Below are 21,274 nucleotides of genomic sequence, written 5' to 3' on the forward strand. Positions count from 1 at the left end.
CCTTTAACACTGACGTCCACCGACTGGATTTTTCAGCAATGCTTACTTTATATACCGCTTTGTTAAATACGGGATTGTTGTCATTGTTATCTAGGACAGTAATATTTATCTGAGATGTGCCTGATTTAACCGGATTTCCACCATCCAGTGCAGTGAGCATCAGCTGATGAAAAGATTTCTTCTCTCGGTCGAGGGATTTCTCCAAAACCAGCTCGGGCACCTTACGCCCATCACCAAGCTCCTTGACTTTCAAGCTGAAGCATTCGTCTTTGCTCAGCGTGTACGATTTTAAAGAATTACTCCCTACATCTGGGTCTTGTGCAATTTCCAAAGGGAAGCGCATTCCAGGCACGGTGGACTCTGCGATTTTTAGCGCGCGCTCGGTTGACTGAAAATGAGGATTATTGTCATTTATATCCTGTATTTCAACATCAATTCTGTAAAGCTGGAGCGGATCCTCGATTATAACTTGAAGTGGCAGCAAGCAGTTTTCATTCTGTCCACAAAGGCTCTCTCGGTCGATCCTTTCATCAACCACCAGCTCCCCTTTTCCTAAATTCACGCTGAAATACTGCTTACCTGATTCTGAGACTATTCGCAATTTACGATCATAAAGCTCGGATATTTTCAAGCCTAGATCTTTAGCGATATTTCCGACCACCGAGCCCACGCTTAATTCCTCAGGAACAGAATAGCGAGTCTGGCCTTGTACGTTATTCCACAAAAGCAGAAAGAAAAACAACCAGAATAAACGGCACATCCAGCCTCCGAACCACGTCCTCTTTGTCATTGTGGTGGAAAATCTAGACAAATCACCACAACGATGGAAAATGTAACATCCCCGAAAAATGCAGCTGAAATTTTCCATTTGTTTCCAGAGATTTATTGTAATCCATTTTTATTTGGAAGAAGAAGAGCGCATCACGGTGTGTACTGGCTCTAAGCATCGTGTGATTCCCTACTATGGGGGAGGGAGTGGATCTCTTTGTACAGTCCTGCTTATTATTGGAGCTCTGACGTCCAATTACAAAATGACTGCCTCTTAAAGACACACACACACACACACACACACACACACACACACACACACACACACACACACACACACACACACACACACACACACACACACACACACACACACTTCCGCGCACTTTATTAAGAATAAACCAAATTAAGAATAAAAAGACTAAAAGACTAATATACATTTTTCAGCCAATATTTCCTCTCTATTTAGTCCCAGTTTGCAGTACACAGCTAGTATAGAAGGTTACTAAACAAGCCGTTAAGGTTAAGGGTAAGGCTACCTTTGCTGACAAAATTATTTGTATTTATAGAATAAAATACAGCTACGCTACACTTATACTATCTTTTTTTTATTATTATTCACAATGGCTTCCACTAACAGTCGACTTCTCAACAATACAATCAGTCATTATAAAGTAAATAAATGTAGCTAATTTAGATATCATATATATGATTGAACACAATTTGTGTATAAAACTCATCAGTTGTGTCACAAGAAGGAAATCAATAGAGGGAATAAACATAAATACATGATAAACACATAGCAAGTATTTTATGAGCAAAACAGAACACAGATGGCAGCAGAAAGCTCACTTACATCATGAGGCGTAAAGAATGTCGCTGTTCTCTTTGTTTGGTGCTGCAAACAAGGTATAATCTCTCTCTCTCTCTCTCTCTCTCTCTCTCTCTCTCTCTCTCTCTCTCTCTCTCTCTCTCTCTCTCTCTCTCTGTGTCTCTCTCAAAGTATCAACACATAACCAGCCTAATTTAGAAGACAGCTATATACAATCTGTAGGTTTGTATCCTCACCTGCTGACTCTCAAACGTCCACGTGCTGTCCGGTAGTGACGCATCGAGCACGCTTAGAGTGTTTGTAAAGTCTGTGGTACTGCTGGGTTTAACGAGGGTGAAATCACTGAATTCGGACATTGGAGAGAGATAGGAGCCGAACGACTGACTCTGAGACATCATGTCTCCTCCCAGCACCTCCACATATTTAATGGGTCCGTCAGTGTTGAGCTGGATCTGCAGGTTTCTGTTGGGGTTTTTATATTCACAATCGCTCCGTCTCATACAGCAACTCGAGCTGCCTCTACTGCTTCGAGCGCATTTTACTAACAAGACAAAAAATGTCAGCAAACACAACAAGGAGACGGAAGCAAGAGAAATGATGAGATATAACGTGATTTTGCTGCTTTTCTTATCGGGTTCTGTGTGTTTGTGTCTAAAGTCTGAGATTGGTTCATGAAAGCCGTCCTCTATCAGTATATCCACAGTGACTGTGGTGGACTGCTCCGGTTCCCCGTTGTCCTTTATCTCTATGATCAGTCTCTGAGAGGAGTCGTCATGCTCTGAAACAGAGCGCTTAGTCCTCACTTCTCCTGTATGTAAAGTGACAGTGAACAGAGACGCGTCCGTGGCCTCCGCTAACCGATAGGAAATCCAGGCGTTATGGCCCGAGTCAGCGTCCACTGCTGTGACTTTAGTAACGAGGTGTCCTGCTTTAGCAGAGCGGGGCATCCTCTGATGAGAGACAGAGCCCATGAGTGCAGAGGGGTAAATGACAGCGGGGGCGTTGTCGTTCTGGTCCACAATAAAGACATGAACAGTAGCGTTGCTGCTCAGAGACGGCGAGCCGTGATCTTTCGCTTGCACAATAACACTCAACATTTTTACCTTTTCATGGTCAAACGAGCTCATAGAGTAGAGAGTGCCATTCTCAGAATTAATATAAAAATATGACGACGCTGGAAAGTTATTTATTTTCGAGTCCAGTATAGAATATGTGATTAAAGCATTTTTATCTGTGTCTATATCAGAAGCAGTTAGGGAAAATAACGCGTTGCCTGCTAGTTTATTTTCTTTTACATACACACTATATGACGGCTGAGAGAAAGTCGGCGGGTTATCGTTTACATCGAGCACTTTGACATTAACAAATTTTGTAGTTTTCAAAGATGTTACACCAGAATCACGAGCAATTATTTCCACATTATATTCTGACTTCGCTTCACGGTCTAACACCGAGTCCGTTACTAAAGAGTAATGATTATCAAAAGACGGTTTAAGTTTAAAAGGAAAATCCGGAGAGATATTAAGCTCGACTTTGCCATTATTTCCGGAGTCCAAGTCTTTGACATTAATGAGCGCTACCACAGTTCCAATTGTCGCATTTTCTGGCACAGGACTTGGTAAAGACGTGAGAATAATTTCAGGAGCATTATCATTTTCATCAACAATATCTATTTGAACTGACGAGTGGCCCTCAAGTGCTGGGTTTCCTTTATCTTTTGCACATACATCAAACGTATATGACTTTGTGATCTCGTAATCTAAATGTCCAAATACTGAAATCTCTCCCGTGTCCGGGTTCACAGTGAAAGCTCGCTTCACTGGATCAGTGGTATGAGCTCCGAAATAATACTGAACGTCACTATTTGATCCCTCGTCTAAATCTGTGGCTTTTATATGTATTACACTCGAACCAACCACGGCGCTTTCATGCACTTGTGTTTTATACGCGGTCACTTCAAATTTCGGTTCATTATCATTAATGTCTTGAACAATGATCTGCACTAAAGCAGTCCCGGATTTCACTGGATTCCCTCCGTCTAAAGCTGTTAAAATGAGCTTATGAACAGACTGTTTCTCTCTGTCTAGTGGTTTGTCTACAATTAGCTCTGGCACTTTCCTTCCATCTTTAAGCGTTTTCACGTTTAAACGGAAAAAATCGTTTTTGCTCAGCGAATAAGAGCTCAGGCTGTTAATACCGACATCAAGATCCTCGGCGCCTTCGAGAGGAAACCGAGCTCCTGGAGCGACAGATTCTGGTATCTTTAAAACGCCATCTTTTGTGTGAAAATTCGGCGAGTTGTCGTTTATATCTTGTACTTCTATTTCAACGCGGTGGAGCTGTAAAGGATTCTCAATAACAACCTGCAGCTGCAAAAAACAGCTGCCGCTTTGTGCGCAAATGACTTCGCGATCAATCTTATCATTCACGACCAGCTCACCTTTTTCTGAATCGACACGAAAATACTGTCCGCTTGACTCAGAAGCTATGCGTAACTTACGATGTGCGATATCTGAGACGTCAAAACCGAGATCTTTGGCTAGATTTCCGACGACAAAGCCTTCCTTTAATTCCTCTGGTATGGTGTAGCGAATCTGGGCTTCGGTTATATTCCACAACAGAGAGAATAGCAGCACCAACGCTGTCCTTATCCACCCTTCTTTGATTTTGTTGATCATCTCCTCAAAATAAATTTCCTTTCCATTAGTAAATAGGTCTTCAACATCCACAAATGAATGCCATGTTAATCCTCATTTTGATGACATAAATCCTGACACTTTGATACGTCCACTATGTCGTGAACAGCATTATTACATACAAAGAGAGCATGCTCTTTCTCTGCAGCATTATCATTGTGCTGCTGCTGTGGATGGGGGAGGGAGTGGATCCCTCTGTACAGTCTTACACACCATTGGCACAAAGCTCATCTGGTTTTCTCCAATGGAAAACACGATGCCTCTTAAAGCAACAGCACGCTCTAGTCTAGTTCAGACAAAAATATGTTTGAATATACAAAGATTTTTTAAAACATGGAAGAGGAAGAACTAGTTTCGGCCAGTCAGTAGGTTATAATTAGAGAGAGACAACATTTAATCATGTGAAGGAGCAGTTATTGGATGATATTATATGGATTTTTGACATAGTCTTTAATGTAATCCTAAATAGAAGAATCCAATTAATAACTACTTATTTTCTAACATAAAATCAGTTTGGTAGCTAAAAAAATTTAATTCTAGCTAATCACTACTGGAGTAATGGCAATCAACCCCACCACCACCACCACCATCATCATCATCATCATCATCATCATCATCATCATCATCATCAATGAAAACAAATAAATTACTACTACTACTAGTAGTAGTAATAATAATAATAAAAATAATAATGAGAAAAAGATGATGCAGATAGAGCTTTTGTCAATATAGAATAACACCTGAATATAACATCTTGAATTTTCCTTTTTGCCACAATAAGGAAGTGAATATGCCATTAAATATATTATATTATAAGCTATTCTAATAAACATATTATAAGAGCAAAATTCACAAATGTCAGCTGGAATGAGAAAATGGTTGAGTCCAAAAAGGAATTTGCCATTTGCTTTTGTGGTACTGAAATGACCTCTCTCTCTCTCTCTCTCTCTCTCTCTCTCTCTCTCTCTCTCTCTCTCTCTCTCTCTCTCTCTCTCTCTCTCTCTCGTGTGTGTATTGTGTGTGGGTGTGTCTGTGTATTGACACATAACCAGCCACAACATAAGACAGTGCTAAATTTTTTTAAAATAGACAAACTAACTTCACATCTTTCCTCACCTGCTGACTCTCAAACGTCCACGTGCTGTCCGGTAGTGACGCATCGAGCACGCTTAGAGTGTTTGTAAAGTCTGTGGTACTGCTGGGTTTAACGAGGGTGAAATCACTGAATTCGGACATTGGAGACAGATAGGAGCCGAACGACTGACTCTGAGACATCATGTCTCCTCCCAGCACCTCCACATATTTAATGGGTCCGTCAGTGTTGAGCTGGATCTGCAGGTTTCTGTTGGGGTTTTTATATTCACCATCACTCCGTCTCATACAGCAACTCGAGCTGTCTCTACTGCTTCGAGCGCATTTTACTAACAAGACCAAAAATGTCAGCAAACACAACAAGGAGACGGAAGCAAGAGAAATGATGAGATATAATGTGATTTTGCTGCTTTTCTTATCGGGTTCTGTGTGTTTGTGTCTAAAGTCTGAGATTGGTTCATGAAAGCCGTCCTCTATCAGTATATCCACAGTGACTGTGGTGGACTGCTCCGGTTCTCCGTTGTCCTTTATCTCTATGAGCAGTCTCTGAGAGGAGTCGTCATGCTCTGAAACAGAGCGCTTAGTCCTCACTTCTCCTGTATGTAAAGTGACAGTGAACAGAGACGCGTCCGTGGCCTCCGCTAACCGATAGGAAATCCAGGCGTTATGGCCCGAGTCAGCATCCACTGCTGTGACTTTAGTAACGAGGTGTCCTGCTTTAGCAGAGCGGGGCATCCTCTGATGAGAGACAGAGCCCATGAGTGGGGAGGGGTAAATGACAGCGGGGGCGTTGTCGTTCTGGTCCACAATAAAGACATGAACAGTAGCGTTGCTGCTTAGAGACGGAGAGCCGTGATCTTTCGCTTGGACTTGGATCTGAAACACTTTCATCTTTTCGTAATCAAATGAGTGCATGGCATAAATGCTCCCATTATCTGAGTTAATATAAAAATAAGAAGAGACTGAAATGCTCTGAATATGTGACTCTGTAATTGAATATGTAATTTTGGAATTTTCTCCCTGATCTGGATCTGAAGCTGATACTGTACATAACACATTTCCAGCATTAACATTTTCTTTTGCATAAATTACATATGATGACTGAAAGAAGACTGGGGGGTTATCGTTTACATCTACTACTTCAACAGATATTTGAGTTTTAGCCCGAAGCGGTGGGCTTCCAGAATCTTCTGCCATAATCTCAACGGAGTATTTAGGATATGTTTCCTGATCTAACATTGCATCAGTGACTAATGCATAATAGTTAGAAATAGACGGTTTTAGAGTAAACGGTACACCCGGCTGTATGCTCAGTTTGACTTTGCCATTTTCTCCAGAATCACTGTCTTTTGCTCCTATTAGAGCTACTACTGTACCAGGAGCAGCATCTTCTCTAACTGGTTTAGGAAGTGATTTTAAAATAATTTCTGGCACATTGTCATTTACATCAAGTATTTCAATCTCTACACTGCAGATCCCCTCTAAAGGCGAAGCCCCTTTGTCTGAGGCGATCACTTCAAATTTAAAGGAACTGACTAATTCATAATCTAAATTATCTTTTACAGCGATGGCGCCGCTCTCTGGATCAATAGAAAATAAATTCTGAACGCTCGTTGGTGTGTCCTGTTCAAAAGAATAAATAAGCTCGCTGTTTACACCTTCATCTGCATCTCTGGCTTTAACTGTCAGAATAACTGTTCCCTTTGCGGTGTTTTCGGGAAGTTTTACCTTGTATGATGTTTTTTCAAAAACAGGGGAATTATCGTTATAGTCTTGCACCCGTATAATAATTGCGGTTGTTCCCGACCTTGCCGGAGTCCCACCATCTACTGCAGTCAGCACGAGATTGTGCGTGGACTGCTTCTCTCTGTCTAAAGCTTTTTCTAAAACCAACTCAGGGATTTTAGTGCCGTCCTTATTTTTCACACTTAAAACGAAATATTCGTTTTTACTTAATATGTACGACTGTAAAGAATTTGAGCCTATATCTGGGTCTTTTGCCGTCTCCAAACGAAATCTTGCACCAGGCGTTCTAGCCTCTTCGACATTAACAACGATTTCATTATTAAGAAAAAACGGCGAGTTGTCATTCACATCTTGAATGTCGATTTCCACGCGATACATTTGTAAAGGGTTTTCTATAATCGCTTCAAGCATTAATGTACATTTCGCGACCGTAGCGCATATCTGTTCCCTATCGACTCTGTCTGTAATTATTAGCTCCCCTTTCCTCAAATCGATACCGAAATACTGCTTACCAGATTCGCTCGCTATCTGTAATTTACGGTCGTGTAATTCAGAAAGTCCAAGCTCCAGATCTTTTGCGATATTTCCAACCACAGATCCGATTTTCAATTCCTCGGGAATGGAGTAGCGGATCTGCGCCTCTATTGTACTCCAAACGAGGCAGAAAACCCACAGCACTTGCCGTGAAAAGCGCGATTTCCATGTTATCGCACCCATTTCCGTGACTGTGACGTTGATAAATATTCTATTTCCAAAACCATTGCAAATTAAATTGTTCGTCCTAATCCATAATCGGCATCCCAAAACGCTGGCTCTAAAGATATCCTCATTGTGAACGCTATCCTGTCGGTCTGAGCTTTGCTTGTGGAATATAGCAACGAGGCTTGGAGGAGAGAGTGGATCTCTTTGTGTGTTTCAGCACCCTATTGGTGGACAGCGCTCCAATTGCTTCCAAGCCACAGCAGCATCTTAAAGGGACATGACTGCTAGACAGACTGAAAACAACACTGTGCAGTGCGTTGGTTCAGACAAGTGCTTTAAATGGGACACGCATTATTATTTAGTTTAATAATTAAATAATGTTATATAAAAACAATCAGTATTGTAAATTTAACAGTCTGACTAAAAGGAATAATTCTGTGAATTTTTAATATCTACTCAAAATAAATATTAAATATTCATTTAAACCTTCTAATGTCAGATGGAAACTAGAAGAGCAGAGTTATAGAAATTAATTGTTGGTATGTCTTTTCTTGTCTTGTTTATATGTCCATATGCAAAAATTATTATTATTATTATTATTATTATTATTATTATTAGTAGTAGTAGTAGTAGTAGTAGTAGTAGTAGTAGTAGTATTTATATACTGTACAACATGGACTGATAAACTTCCATGATATACAAATATAATAAATAAGTAAGTAAGTAAATAAATAAATATTTTGCTCTTAACCATAGTTTTGATGTTGAAAGTAAACATTAAAAAAAATCATAGCCCATGGCTGAGAGATTTGAGCAATATTTCCAGTTTCTCAAAAAGTCACACACATGACTGAAAAGCATATCAAAAATTGGAACCGTTTTTACTTTGATCAGCCTTTGAGTTGGACACGGTTATTGCACTGGTGTTACTTATGTACAAACATTATTAACTAGCACTGGCAACGGGCCTGTCCTCTAATTTTCTAATGAAAATGTAAGAAAACTTTTGATTTCTACTAGTGTTCTACTAGTTGCAGTTCTAATTCTGACCGCTAGGTGTAATAATAACCCTATTGAAGCGATTCTGAGCCGTGATTGCGCAACATCTAAATCGCTAGTTACTCAGAACCGGAAACGAAGATTTAAACGCAGTTTAAAATGTATGCAGTTGTGAATCAGGACTGTATAAAGAAAAATGCTGATTGAACTGTAATTATAATATAAATGCTATCAACCATAATAAATAATATCAATACGAAAAGAATATATATGGGTCAGTGTCTGTTTTAATAGCTACGTTTTACTGAGTTACAGTGAGATAAGCTTGCTTTGCTGCGTTACAGTTTTAATGATATATATCCTCTGGTTCAGTATGCTAGTAATTTCAAAATATAATAGATAAAAATACAGCTTGTTTATTGATATAAGTGAAGTGAAGTGAAGTGAAGTGAAGTGACGTGACATACGGCTAATAAGTGGCTCTTCATTAAGTGTTGTAGTAATTATAAAAAAATAAAATAAAATAAATAAAAGTGAAACTATATTAATTGTCAGGCGGCTCATTCAAAAGCGTGAATATCCCAGGCAATCTCACCGTGTTAAGCTAAGATGAGCCTCTACAACACGCACCACCATACACACAATACTTCTATTGGATTAGTCATTATTTAAAAGAAAGCTTTTGCAGATCATAAAGACGAAGTTTCTTTAATGAACTCTGATTAATTATAGCCAATAAACTAAGTTTACACTCATAGAGATAAGTATTAATATCGATGAAAATGGATCACAGCAAAATCCAAATTAACACAATCCACAGTGATTTGCTGTTGTTGTACAGCAGCCATATTTTTGAATAAAAACAACGAGTATCATATATTCTACATAACATCTTTGCGCCATATGCACCATAACAACAGGACGATTTAAAATGTATATTATATTGTGCATACAGAAACAAAAAAGAAGAAACTGTGGAATTTAATAGATTCAGTACATTGTAGTCTCACCTGCTGACTCTCAAACGTCCACGTGCTGTCCGGTAGTGACGCATCAAGCACGCTTAGAGTGTTTGTAAAGTCTGTGGTACTGCTGGGTTTAACGAGTGTGAAATCACTGAATTCGGACATTGGAGAGAGATAGGAGCCGAACGACTGACTCTGAGACATCATGTCTCCTCCCAGCACCTCCACATATTTAATGGGTCCGTCAGTGTTGAGCTGGATCTGCAGGTTTCTGTTGGGGTTTTTATATTCACCATCACTCCGTCTCATACAGCAACTCGAGCTGCCTCTACTGCTTCGAGCGCATTTTACTAACAAGACCAAAAATGTCAGCAAACACAACAAGGAGACGGAAGCAAGAGAAATTATGAGATATAACGTGATTTTGCTGCTTTTCTTATCGGGTTCTGTGTGTTTGTGTCTAAAGTCTGAGATTGGTTCATGAAAGCCGTCCTCTATCAGTATATCCACAGTGACTGTGGTGGACTGCTCCGGTTCTCCGTTGTCCTTTATCTCTATGAGCAGTCTCTGAGAGGAGTCGTCATGCTCTGACACAGAGCGCTTAGTCCTCACTTCTCCTGTATGTAAAGTGACAGTGAACAGAGACGCGTCCGTGGCCTCCGCTAACCGATAGGAAATCCAGGCGTTATGGCCCGAGTCAGCGTCCACTGCTGTGACTTTAGTAACGAGGTGTCCTGCTTTAGCAGAGCGGGGTATCCTCTGATGAGAGACAGAGCCCATGAATGCGGAGGGGTAAATGACAGCGGGGGCGTTGTCGTTCTGGTCCACAATAAAGACATGAACAGTAGCGTTGCTGCTCAGAGACGGAGAGCCGTGATCTTTCGCTTGGACTCGGATCTGAAACACTTTCATCTTTTCGTGATCAAATGAGTGCATGCTAAAAATGCTTCCGTTGTCTGAATTAATATAGACATAAGATGACAGCGGCGTGTCGAGTAATCTGGAGTCCAAAATAGAATAAGAAAGTTTTGCATTTTCTCCCTGATCTGGATCAGATGCAGACACCGAACACAATATTGATCCAGCAGCGCTGTTTTCTTTAACGTGGACAACATATGATGGCTGTGTAAAAACGGGTGCGTTATCGTTTACATCTAAAACATTTACGAATATTTCTTGCCTAGACGTGAGCTGTGGTGACCCTGAATCAGCAGCTACAATCACGACAGTATATGCAGAGTTCAATTCTCTGTCCAATTTTTCATCTGTGATTAGAGTGTAATGATTTGATGAAGAAGTTTTCAAGGAAAATGGCGTTCCGGGTAATAAAGTTAATCCGACATGACCATTATCGCCGTTGTCTAAATCTTTAGCACTTATTAAAGCGACTACTGTGCCACTCGGAGCGTCTTCCCGGACCGGACTGGGTGCGGATTTTAATATTATCTCTGGTGCGTTATCATTCACATCTAATATGTCAAAATGTACACTACATACACCCTCCATTGGGGGACTGCCTTTGTCTCGGGCTACAATATCAAAATCAAATGACCTGTCGATCTCGTAATCTATGTTATTTTTTACCTTAATCTCACCAGTATCTTTATCAACATTAAACAAATCGCTTAGCGTGTCCGGAGTGTGAGGACCAAAAGAATAGCTCATCTCTTTGTTTGCGCCTTCATCTAGATCTATAGCTTTTACAGCAAGCACAACCACTCCTGGGGCCGTGTTTTCTGATATTTGCTCGTCATACTGAGCTTTTTCAAAAACTGGAGCATTATCATTTGTGTCAAGTACACGAACGGAGATTTTTGTTGTGCCAGATCTCGCAGGTTTTCCGCCATCTAAAGCTGTAAGCGTGAGACTGACTATTGACTGCTTTTCTCTGTCCAAAGATTTCTCTAATACAAGCTCTGGGACGCGAGATCCGTCTTTGGCTATTTTCACATCTAATGCAAAATGATCGTTCTTACTCAGTGTGTAAGTGCGCAGAGAATTTGATCCCACGTCAGGATCCTGGGCTGACTCTAAACGAAATCTTGCTCCCGGCGCGACTGACTCGGCTATATTTAAACTGTTTTCTTTATTTTGGAAAACCGGAGAATTGTCATTTATGTCCTGAATTTCTATTTCAAAACGATGCAGTTGCAAAGGATTTTCGGTAATAGCCTCTAAAGGAAGAACGCATGTAGCACTTTGGCCGCATAAATTCTCCCTGTCAATTCTCTCCTTCACAACCAGCTCACCCTTTGTTGGATCCACGACGAAATACTGCTTACCAGAAGCGGCAGAAATCCGCAATTTCCGTTCAAACACGTCAGACAATTTTAAATCCAGGTCTTTGGCGATATTTCCAACCACAGTGCCCTCGTTTTGCTCCTCTGGTATTGTGTAGCGAATCTGCGCCTCGGTAATATTCCACACAGCAAACGCACAGAGCAGCCCGACAATCCACCATTTTCTGCGCATATTTATCCTCAAATTGTCTATTTGCACAAACATCGGTGTAAAATGTTAGAAATTAGTTTGAAACTCATTGCAGAATGAAACATCCGTTTTTTTCTGTTGACAGAATAAGGAACAAAATTTCAGAATATACATCACTCCCGGGTGAAGCTTCTCTTGTGAGAGCAGGGGCACAATAGAAAGGAGAGGGAGTAGATCTCTTTGTATAGTTCAGCTTCCTATTGGTGTGAGACGCACCAATGGAGTGAGGTGAATAGGATGCTCTGGTTTAAAGAGACAGTGTAACTAAATGGCCTATGATATTTAATCATGTAAGGGGGAAGCAGTGTGAGGAGTCTTGTAAGAACACACGCTAGAAGTGATCACGGGGGGTCAAAATTGTCTAGATTAGGATGTTATCTGTATAAACAAAAGGTGAAGATGATTAAAATATAAACTGCACACCACATGCTAAGAGAAAAGACAATTTACATGACAGGAGAGGAGAAAAAAGACTTTGTGAGTACTGTTCAGCACTTCAGGATTGGACAGCGATGTGCTCTTACTAAATGGGTACCTTGCAGTGGGGGTGGGATACTTAATGCAACACACACACACATACACACACACACACACACACACACACACACACACACACACACACACACACACACACACACACACACACACACACACACACACACACACACACGCACACAACACAGACGTGCATAAATCTTATGTTTAAAGCCTATTGAAATGTATTATACAGAAAGTAACGTGATTATACCGAAATTTAATGATATCTGCCAGACTGTATTTAACAACTTTTACAATTTGTTTCATTCAAATAGCTGCTATCATTCCCACCTGACTGTGGAAAAAGGTTTAGCATTTTACAAAAAGCATATTTACTGTTAGACTGTCGATTGCCATCAATGAAAAATGTGAACAAAGTAAATACACTCAAACAAACAAAACACGGCTGCTATTGGTTTTCAGAGAATGTAAATAAATTTGAATTGTATAATTATCTTAAGTTTGTGCATTAAAATGAAAATATTTGTTTTGACAAAATTATAAAACGTAATTTTCAAATTGATCAACGTGCGGTACTGCAGAAGCAACACAACTTTATTTCATTCATTTAACGTAAGTGAATTGTGTAAGCAGATGGAGCTATATCTGGACATGCGCAGATAGAACGCGCATGGTTCAATTTTCTCTTCTGATTAACGCCATTTTGTGCAGTTCTTTTTGTGTTTATGCAGAGACACAGGTAAGATAAGTTACTTATTTGCATTTATATTGAGATTTACAAAGATTAGAATTGTGAATCACATTTTACATAATTTCCAGATGTATTTCACGTGTGTAATTTACTTTGTTTTCACATCGTTATTAGTCACTCTGCATTCCTTTTTTGTTCCTATGTAATTTTTTCCACTTTTTGCATTTTGATATAATATAAATTATCCCATCAATTGCTAATTAGTAGCAGTACAGATATTGTACAAATCTGTTAAAAGTGTGTAAAATTTAAAAATGCACTGACTAAAGAATGTAATGATAAAAAAAACTGATTTTTATTTTGGTTGAATGTAAAAATATATATTATTCAGTTGAACTTAACTGAGTTAATATTTTAAAATAAAAACAAGATTGTTAATATGATTGAACTGAACAAGATTGCATTAACTTTATATAAAAAAACTTAAGTTTATTGAAATAGATGTTACTTAAAATCAACAGCACACAGTTACGTGGAACCTGTTGACATAAAAAAAGTTGACATATCATTTTTTTGAGTGTATGACTGTAACCAAGCGCCATCTGTACACGAGATTATGTAATACAGTTAAAACAATGCGAAATTTTATCAAGATTACCTCTCGTCAAATCAGACAAAACTCTCCGTTACAACAGCTCTGCACTGGTTAAAAAAAGCGTGAAATAAAATCAGTACCAAATACCCACATTTATAGATTTAATTGCTCACCTGCTGACTCTCAAACGTCCACGTGCTGTCCGGTAGTGACGCATCGAGCACGCTTAGAGTGTTTGTAAAGTCTGTGGTACTGCTGGGCTTAACGAGGGTGAAATCACTGAATTCGGACATTGGAGAGAGATAGGAGCCGAACGACTGACTCTGAGACATCATGTCTCCTCCCAGCACCTCCACATATTTAATGGGTCCGTCAGTGTTGAGCTGGATCTGCAGGTTTCTGTTGGGGTTTTTATATTCACCATCACTCCGTCTCATACAGCAACTCGAGCTGCCTCTACTGCTTCGAGCGCATTTTACTAACAAGACCAAAAATGTCAGCAAACACAACAAGGAGACGGAAGCAAGAGAAATGATGAGATATAACGTGATTTTGCTGCTTTTCTTATCGGGTTCTGTGTGTTTGTGTCTAAAGTCTGAGATTGGTTCATGAAAGCCGTCCTCTATCAGTATATCCACAGTGACTGTGGTGGACTGCTCCGGGTCTCCGTTGTCCTTTATCTCTATGAGCAGTCTCTGAGAGGAGTCGTCATGCTCTGAAACAGAGCGCTTAGTCCTCACTTCTCCTGTATGTAAAGTGACAGTGAACAGAGACGCGTCCGTGGCCTCCGCTAACCGATAGGAAATCCAGGCGTTATGGCCCGAGTCAGCATCCACTGCTGTGACTTTAGTAACGAGGTGTCCTGCTTTAGCAGAGCGGGGCATCCTCTGATGAGAGACAGAGCCCATGAGTGCGGAGGGGTAAATTACAGCGGGGGCGTTGTCGTTCTGGTCCACGATAAAGACATGAACAGTAGCGTTGCTGCTCAGAGACGGAGAGCCGTGATCTTTCGCTTGGACTCGGATCTGGAACACTTTCATCTTTTCGTGATCAAATGAGTGCATGCTAAAAATGCTTCCGTTGTCTGAGTTAATATAGATGTAAGATGACAGCTGCGTGTCGAGTAATCTGGAGTCCAAAATAGAATAAGAAAGTTTTGCATTTTCTCCCTGATCTGGATCAGAAGCCGACACCGAACACAATATTGATCCAGCAGCGCTGTTTTCTTTAACGTGGACAACATATGATGGCTGTGTAAAAACGGGTGCATTATCGTTTACATCTAAAACATTTACGAGTATTTCTTGCTTAGATGTGAGCTGTGGTGACCCTGAATCAGCAGCTACTATCATGACAGTATATGCAGAGTTTAATTCTCTGTTTAATTTCTGAGCTGTGATTAGTGTATAATGGTTCGACATCGAAGATTTTAAAGAAAATGGCGTGCCTGGTAATAAACTTAAATTAACCTTGCCATTGTCACCTGTATCCAAATCTCTGGCACTTATAAAAGCTACGACTGTTCCAACGGACGCGTCTTCGCGCACAGGGCTAGGCAAAGATTTCAAAAGGATTTCTGGTGCGTTGTCATTCACATCCAAAACTTCGACATGGACGCTACAAAGACCTTCCATCGGTGGAGTGCCTTTATCTTTAGCGACGACATCAAACTTAAATGAGCTCCCTGTTTCATAATCGATATTATTTCTTATCTTAATATCACCAGAAATGGGATCGACGGAGAATAAATTGTGTATCATTTCAGAAGTGTGTGGTCCAAATGAATAGAGTATTTCACTGTTTACTCCTTCATCTGGATCCACGGCTTTGACTGAAACAACTACAGCACCCGGTGATGCGTTTTCTGCTATTTGTGCGTCATACTGAGCTTGATCAAAAATCGGAGCATTGTCATTTATGTCTAAGACACGAACAGATATTTGTACAGTACCAGATCTAGCAGGTTTTCCTCCATCTAAAGCAGTTAGTAAAACACTGAGTATCGGTTGCTTCTCTCTGTCTAATGATGTTTCCAAAACCAACTCGGGGACTTTTGCTCCATCCTTTTCGGTTTTTATATCTAGCGCAAAATGATCGTTTTTGCTCAGCGTGTAAGTGCGCAGAGAATTTGATCCCACATCAGGATCCTGGGCTGATTCCAAACGGAATCTCGCACCAGGCACGGTTGACTCTGCAATATTTAACGTGCTTTCCTTATTTTGAAAAACCGGAGAATTGTCATTAATGTCCTGAATTTCTATTTCAAAACGATACAGCTGCAAAGGATTCTCTGCGATGGCTTCTAGAGTAAGAATACAGGTGGTGCTTTGGCCGCATAAATTCTCCCTGTCAATTCTCTCATTCACAACCAGTTCGCCCTTTGTTGCGTCCACGACGAAATACTGCTTACCAGACTCGACAGCAATCCGCAATTTCCGTTCAAACACCTCAGACAATTTTAAATCCAGGTCTTTGGCGATATTTGCAACCACAGTGCCCTCGTTTTGCTCCTCTGGTATTGTGTAGCGAATCTGCGCCTCGGTAATATTCCACACAGCAAACGCACAGAGCAGCCCGACAATCCACCATTTTCTGCGCATATTTATCCTCAAAGTTTCCATTCCCAATACGTTATCGCACAATAAACACGTTTGTGACTCATTGCATATGTAGTATAAAATGATCTTTTTCTACCGATCGAATAACGGGCGACATCTGTGCGCGTTCCCAGCTCAAGGCTGAAGCTCTTCTCGTGAGAGTAATGACACAATAGAAAGGAGGAGGGAGTAGATCTCTTTGTACTGTAAAGCCTTCTTATTGGCTTTCGGCACACCAATAGAACGAAAACAAGACCGCTCTGCTGTTTAAAGAGACAGTGTGAGTGGAAGAATAAATCTAGAATATTTTTCCACGTCTATTTTAGGTTCCAATAAAATCATTTGAAAAAGAAATCACGTCTGAGTCATAACACGGAGGTAAATGACACGACGCAAAACAAACAAAAAAAACAAAACAAACAACAACAATTACATACATTTCCCAGGACACAACAATAATAAAGTGTTTAATAATTATTTGTGTAGAATCATAATATATAACTAGAAATATTTGGTTAATTAAAATTGAAAGTAAAAGTAATTAAAAGTTTTCTGCGCTCACCGGTTTCAGCACCAATGTTAAGAACAGCAATCTCTCTCTCTCTCTCTCTCTCTCTCTCTCTCTCTCTCTCTCTCTCTCTCTCTCTCTCTCTCTCTCTCTCTCTCTCTCACACACACACACACACACACACACACACACACACACACACACACACACACACACACACACACACACACACACACAAACTTGACCCTTTCATTGAAATCTGAATTACCTGCCAATTTATAAAGCATTATAAACGACGCACCAGTTCCAGAAACAAACTTTATTTACTTTTATAGACTGTCAATAGTAACAAACTACACATTTCTTTGTCGCTGAGGTTCAATGGTACTTGTATTTTATATGGTTGATGTATTTTTATCATTTTAAATGGCTTTAAGTGTACAATTTTATATGTCCGATTACCAATTATGCAGCTTAAATGATGTAAGTTTAAAAGAAGACATATATACACAGATGTAGAATTAATGATACTACTCAATTATTAATAATATACACCCTGTGTGGCACCTTTATCGCTGAGGACAAATGAAAAATATTCACCTGAATAATCGTATGAATCTTGCATGCTTAAAACGGAAAACCTCTGATACAGCTGTCAAGATAAATAAGGGGCGTGGTCAGATACCTTGCGACAGCACTTTACTGTAATTTATAATCCCCTGTATTCTGTACAAAGACCAACAGACTAATTTTTTACAGGAAATGTACACATGAAAAAAAATTTTCTCTTAATCTTGTGTTCTAAATATTTATTAAACGTAACAGTTGGAAACAGAAGCGTAGCTAATTAAGTTGGCCAGCAGATGGCGCTTATACCTTGCATATAAACGCGACAACATAGCGGCGTTTTGCCGAAGTTTGTTGTAACCTGACTACTTTTTAAAGAAGCGGTGTCCTGGCTAAATGCATTTCCTCAATCCTACAGGTGAGCTGCTGAAATACTGACTGCACATTGTGTACAGGATGTTTAGCCCATAAATTTCATGTTATTGTAACCTACGCCATGGATATTCCACTATTTTTTTTAGCATGTAGCGAAACCATGTAGCAATCTAGCTAACTGTTTTAGAAGTTTAACTAGAGACTTCGTCAACTGAACAAACTATTCTACTAGTTTCGTTTATTTATCTTGTAAATATATAGCAATGTTTTAAGAACCTTTTTTATTGATAGTGATCAAATAATACACAAAAAGCACATAATAAAAATGTATCTGCTCTCTGAAATATTTATTTAATAATTGCTCACCTGCTGACTCTCAAACGTCCACGTGCTGTCCGGTAGTGACGCATCGAGCACGCTTAGAGTGTTTGTAAAGTCTGTGGTGCTGCTGGGTTTAACGAGGGTGAAATCACTGAATTCGGACATTGGAGAGAGATAGGAGCCGAACGACTGGCTCTGAGACATCATGTCTCCTCCCAGCACCTCCACATATTTAATGGGTCCGTCAGTGTTGAGCTGGATCTGCAGGTTTCTGTTGGGGTTTTTATATTCACCATCACTCCGTCTCATACAGCAACTCGAGCTGCCTCTACTGCTTCGAGCGCATTTTACTAACAAGACCAAAAATGTCAGCAAACACAACAAGGAGATGGAAGCAAGAGAAATGATGAGATATAACGTGATTTTGCTGCTTTTCTTATCGGGTTCTGTGTGTTTGTGTCTAAAGTCTGAGATTGGTTCATGAAAGCCGTCCTCTATCAGTATATCCACAGTGACTGTGGTGGACTGCTCCGGTTCTCCGTTGTCCTTTATCTCTATGAGCAGTCTCTGAGAGGAGTCGTCATGCTCTGAAACAGAGCGCTTAGTCCTCACTTCTCCTGTATGTAAAGTGACAGTGAACAGAGACGCGTCCGTGGCCTCCGCTAACCGATAGGAAATCCAGGCGTTATGGCCCGAGTCAGCGTCCACTGCTGTTACTTTAGTAACGAGGTGTCCTGCTTTAGCAGAGCGGGGCATCCTCTGATGAGAGACAGAGCCCATGAGAGCGGAAGGGTAAATAACAGCGGGGGCGTTGTCGTTCTGGTCCACAATAAAGACATGAACAGTAGCGTTGCTGCTCAGAGACGGAGAGCCGTGATCTTTCGCTTGGACTTGGATCTGAAACACTTTCATCTTTTCGTAATCAAATGAGTGCATGCTAAAAATGCTTCCGTTATCTGAGTTAATATAAAAATAAGACGAAACAGGCACATTATGATTCTTTGAACCAACAACTGAATAAGATATCTTAGCATTTTCTCCTGTGTCTAAATCCGAAGCAGATACAGTCGATAATATTGATCCCGGTCCGGTGTTTTCTTTAATATAAACGGAGTACACTGGCATAGAAAAAACAGGTGCGTTGTCGTTTGCATCTAATATTATAACTTTGACAATTTTGCTTGTTAATAAGGGAGGCAATCCAGCGTCAGAAGCTATAAGTTCAATATTATACTCTGGAAACTTTTCTCGATCGAGTTTTGCATCCGTAACAAGCGCGAAATGATTAGCAAACGTTGGTTTTAATTTAAAAGCGTGATTACCGGCCATGGTTAAAGTTACGTTTCCGTTATCACCCGAATCCAAATCTTTCACGTTTATCAGCGCCACCATGGTCCCAGCAGACGCATCCTCTCTCACAGGTTTAGGTGAGGAGGCGATGATGATTTCTGGAGTATTATCATTCACATCCACGATTGAAATTTGAACTCTACAGTGTCCCTCCATTACAGGAGTGCCTTTGTCTCTAGCTCGTATATCAAATTCGTATGACGTACTGCTTTCATAATCCAGATGTTTTAAAACGGATAATTCGCCTGTCGCTGAATTAATCGCGAAAAAATTATAAATGGCGTCTGAAGTGTGTGCCCCAAACGAATACTCTATTTCACTGTTCATCCCTTCATCTGAATCATTTGCTTTAACAGTTAATATCAGAGTACCAGGAGCGCAGTTCTCCATGACTTTAATCTCATATAAATCTTGATCAAATACAGGAGCATTGTCGTTGTTATCTAGTATCTTTACTGTAATTTCAGCACTCCCTGATCTAACCGGATTACCCCCATCGATAGCTGTCACAATCAGTTGATGAACCGCCTGTTTTTCTCTGTCAAACGCTTTCTGCAGAACAAGTTCAGGGATTTTTGTTCCATCTTTGTTATTTTTAATGTTAAGTACGAAGTGTTCGTTTTTATTAAGCGCATACGTCCGTACCGAATTTAATCCAACATCCGGGTCTTGCGCAGGCTCTAAACGAAATTTAGCTCCTGTCGGTGTCGACTCTGGCACGTCTACGGTGTTTGTGTCTGCGTGAAAACGTGGAGAGTTGTCATTGATATCCTGTATTTCGACTTCCACACGGTAAAACTGCAGCGGATCCTCGATTATAATTTGCAGAGGAAGCACACAACTGCTGCTTTGTCCGCATAGGCTCTCTCTGTCTATGACCTCCTTCACTATCAGCTCGCCGTTTCCTAAATCCAAAGTGAAATACTGCTTACCGGATTCAGACGCTATCCGCAATTTTCTCTCCGAAATCTCAGATACAGAAAAACCCAGATCCTTTGCTACATTTCCTACAACGGAACTCTCCTTGAGCTCTTCTGCAATGGTATAGCGGAGCTGCGCGTCTGATTCTTTCCATAAAATAACGACAGAGAGCAGCCACAGCGCCTGAAAAAATACACCCCGTCTTCCAATTTGAGTCCTCATTTCCAAAACTGTCTGACTCTCGAGTTTCTCGGTGTCCTGGAGCGCATTTTATTTAAAACACGTATACTGTAAAGAGTAAATTTAGATTTTAGCGTCACTAGCGTTACCAGATTGCTTCGTACAAGGCAATGCATTCATCTCCGTGTGTGTAGGTCTAAGCATTGTGCTCAACAGAGCTCCAAGGGGAGGGAGTAGATCTCTTTGTGCGGTTTAGCACTTGATTGGTGGACAGCGCACCAGTAGACTGTGTAAGTGGAGAGTGCAATATCTTAAAGAAACAGTAGCCAGAAGAAACAAGGAACTCAAAATCACAGCATTGGGAATGATTTTACTTCACAA

At 40.3% G+C, this 21,274-nt stretch overlaps 4 protein-coding genes and 1 long non-coding RNA gene across 6 annotated transcripts in view; 1 reads left to right on the top strand and 4 right to left on the bottom strand.

Moving 5' to 3' along the window:
- Positions 1 to 21,274, bottom strand: part of LOC113650345 — a 243,721-nt gene that overhangs the window by 11,516 nt on the left and 210,931 nt on the right. The gene's annotated exons all lie outside the window — the stretch shown is intronic.
- Positions 1 to 21,274, top strand: part of LOC125139787 — a 31,965-nt gene that overhangs the window by 2,646 nt on the left and 8,045 nt on the right. The window lies entirely within an intron of this gene.
- On the bottom strand, positions 651 to 21,100 carry LOC113650309 (protocadherin gamma-C5-like). 2 transcript variants are annotated; one of them, XM_047805191.1, is made up of 2 exons: positions 19,321 to 21,100; positions 1,780 to 2,669 (listed from the first exon to the last, which is right to left on the bottom strand). In XM_047805191.1, exons 1-2 carry the CDS (start codon positions 20,933 to 20,935, stop codon positions 1,795 to 1,797), a joined length of 2,490 nt encoding a protein of 829 aa, XP_047661147.1. In that variant the 5' UTR covers positions 20,936 to 21,100; the 3' UTR covers positions 1,780 to 1,794. The 2 variants fall into 2 exon arrangements, with proteins under 2 accessions (XP_047661148.1, XP_047661147.1); XM_047805192.1 differs by lacking the exon at positions 19,321 to 21,100 and having other exon boundaries at positions 651 to 4,886.
- Positions 5,283 to 8,143, bottom strand: LOC113650308 (protocadherin gamma-C5-like). The gene has a single exon (XM_047805193.1). It carries the CDS (start codon positions 7,849 to 7,851, stop codon positions 5,377 to 5,379), a length of 2,475 nt encoding a protein of 824 aa, XP_047661149.1. The 5' UTR covers positions 7,852 to 8,143; the 3' UTR covers positions 5,283 to 5,376.
- LOC113650310 (protocadherin gamma-C5-like) lies at positions 14,030 to 17,189 on the bottom strand. The gene has a single exon (XM_027158611.2). It carries the CDS (start codon positions 16,693 to 16,695, stop codon positions 14,236 to 14,238), a length of 2,460 nt encoding a protein of 819 aa, XP_027014412.1. The 5' UTR covers positions 16,696 to 17,189; the 3' UTR covers positions 14,030 to 14,235.

The sequence above is a fragment of the Tachysurus fulvidraco genome, chromosome 20 (assembly GCF_022655615.1).
Source record: "Tachysurus fulvidraco isolate hzauxx_2018 chromosome 20, HZAU_PFXX_2.0, whole genome shotgun sequence".
Taxonomy (NCBI): domain Eukaryota; kingdom Metazoa; phylum Chordata; class Actinopteri; order Siluriformes; family Bagridae; genus Tachysurus; species Tachysurus fulvidraco.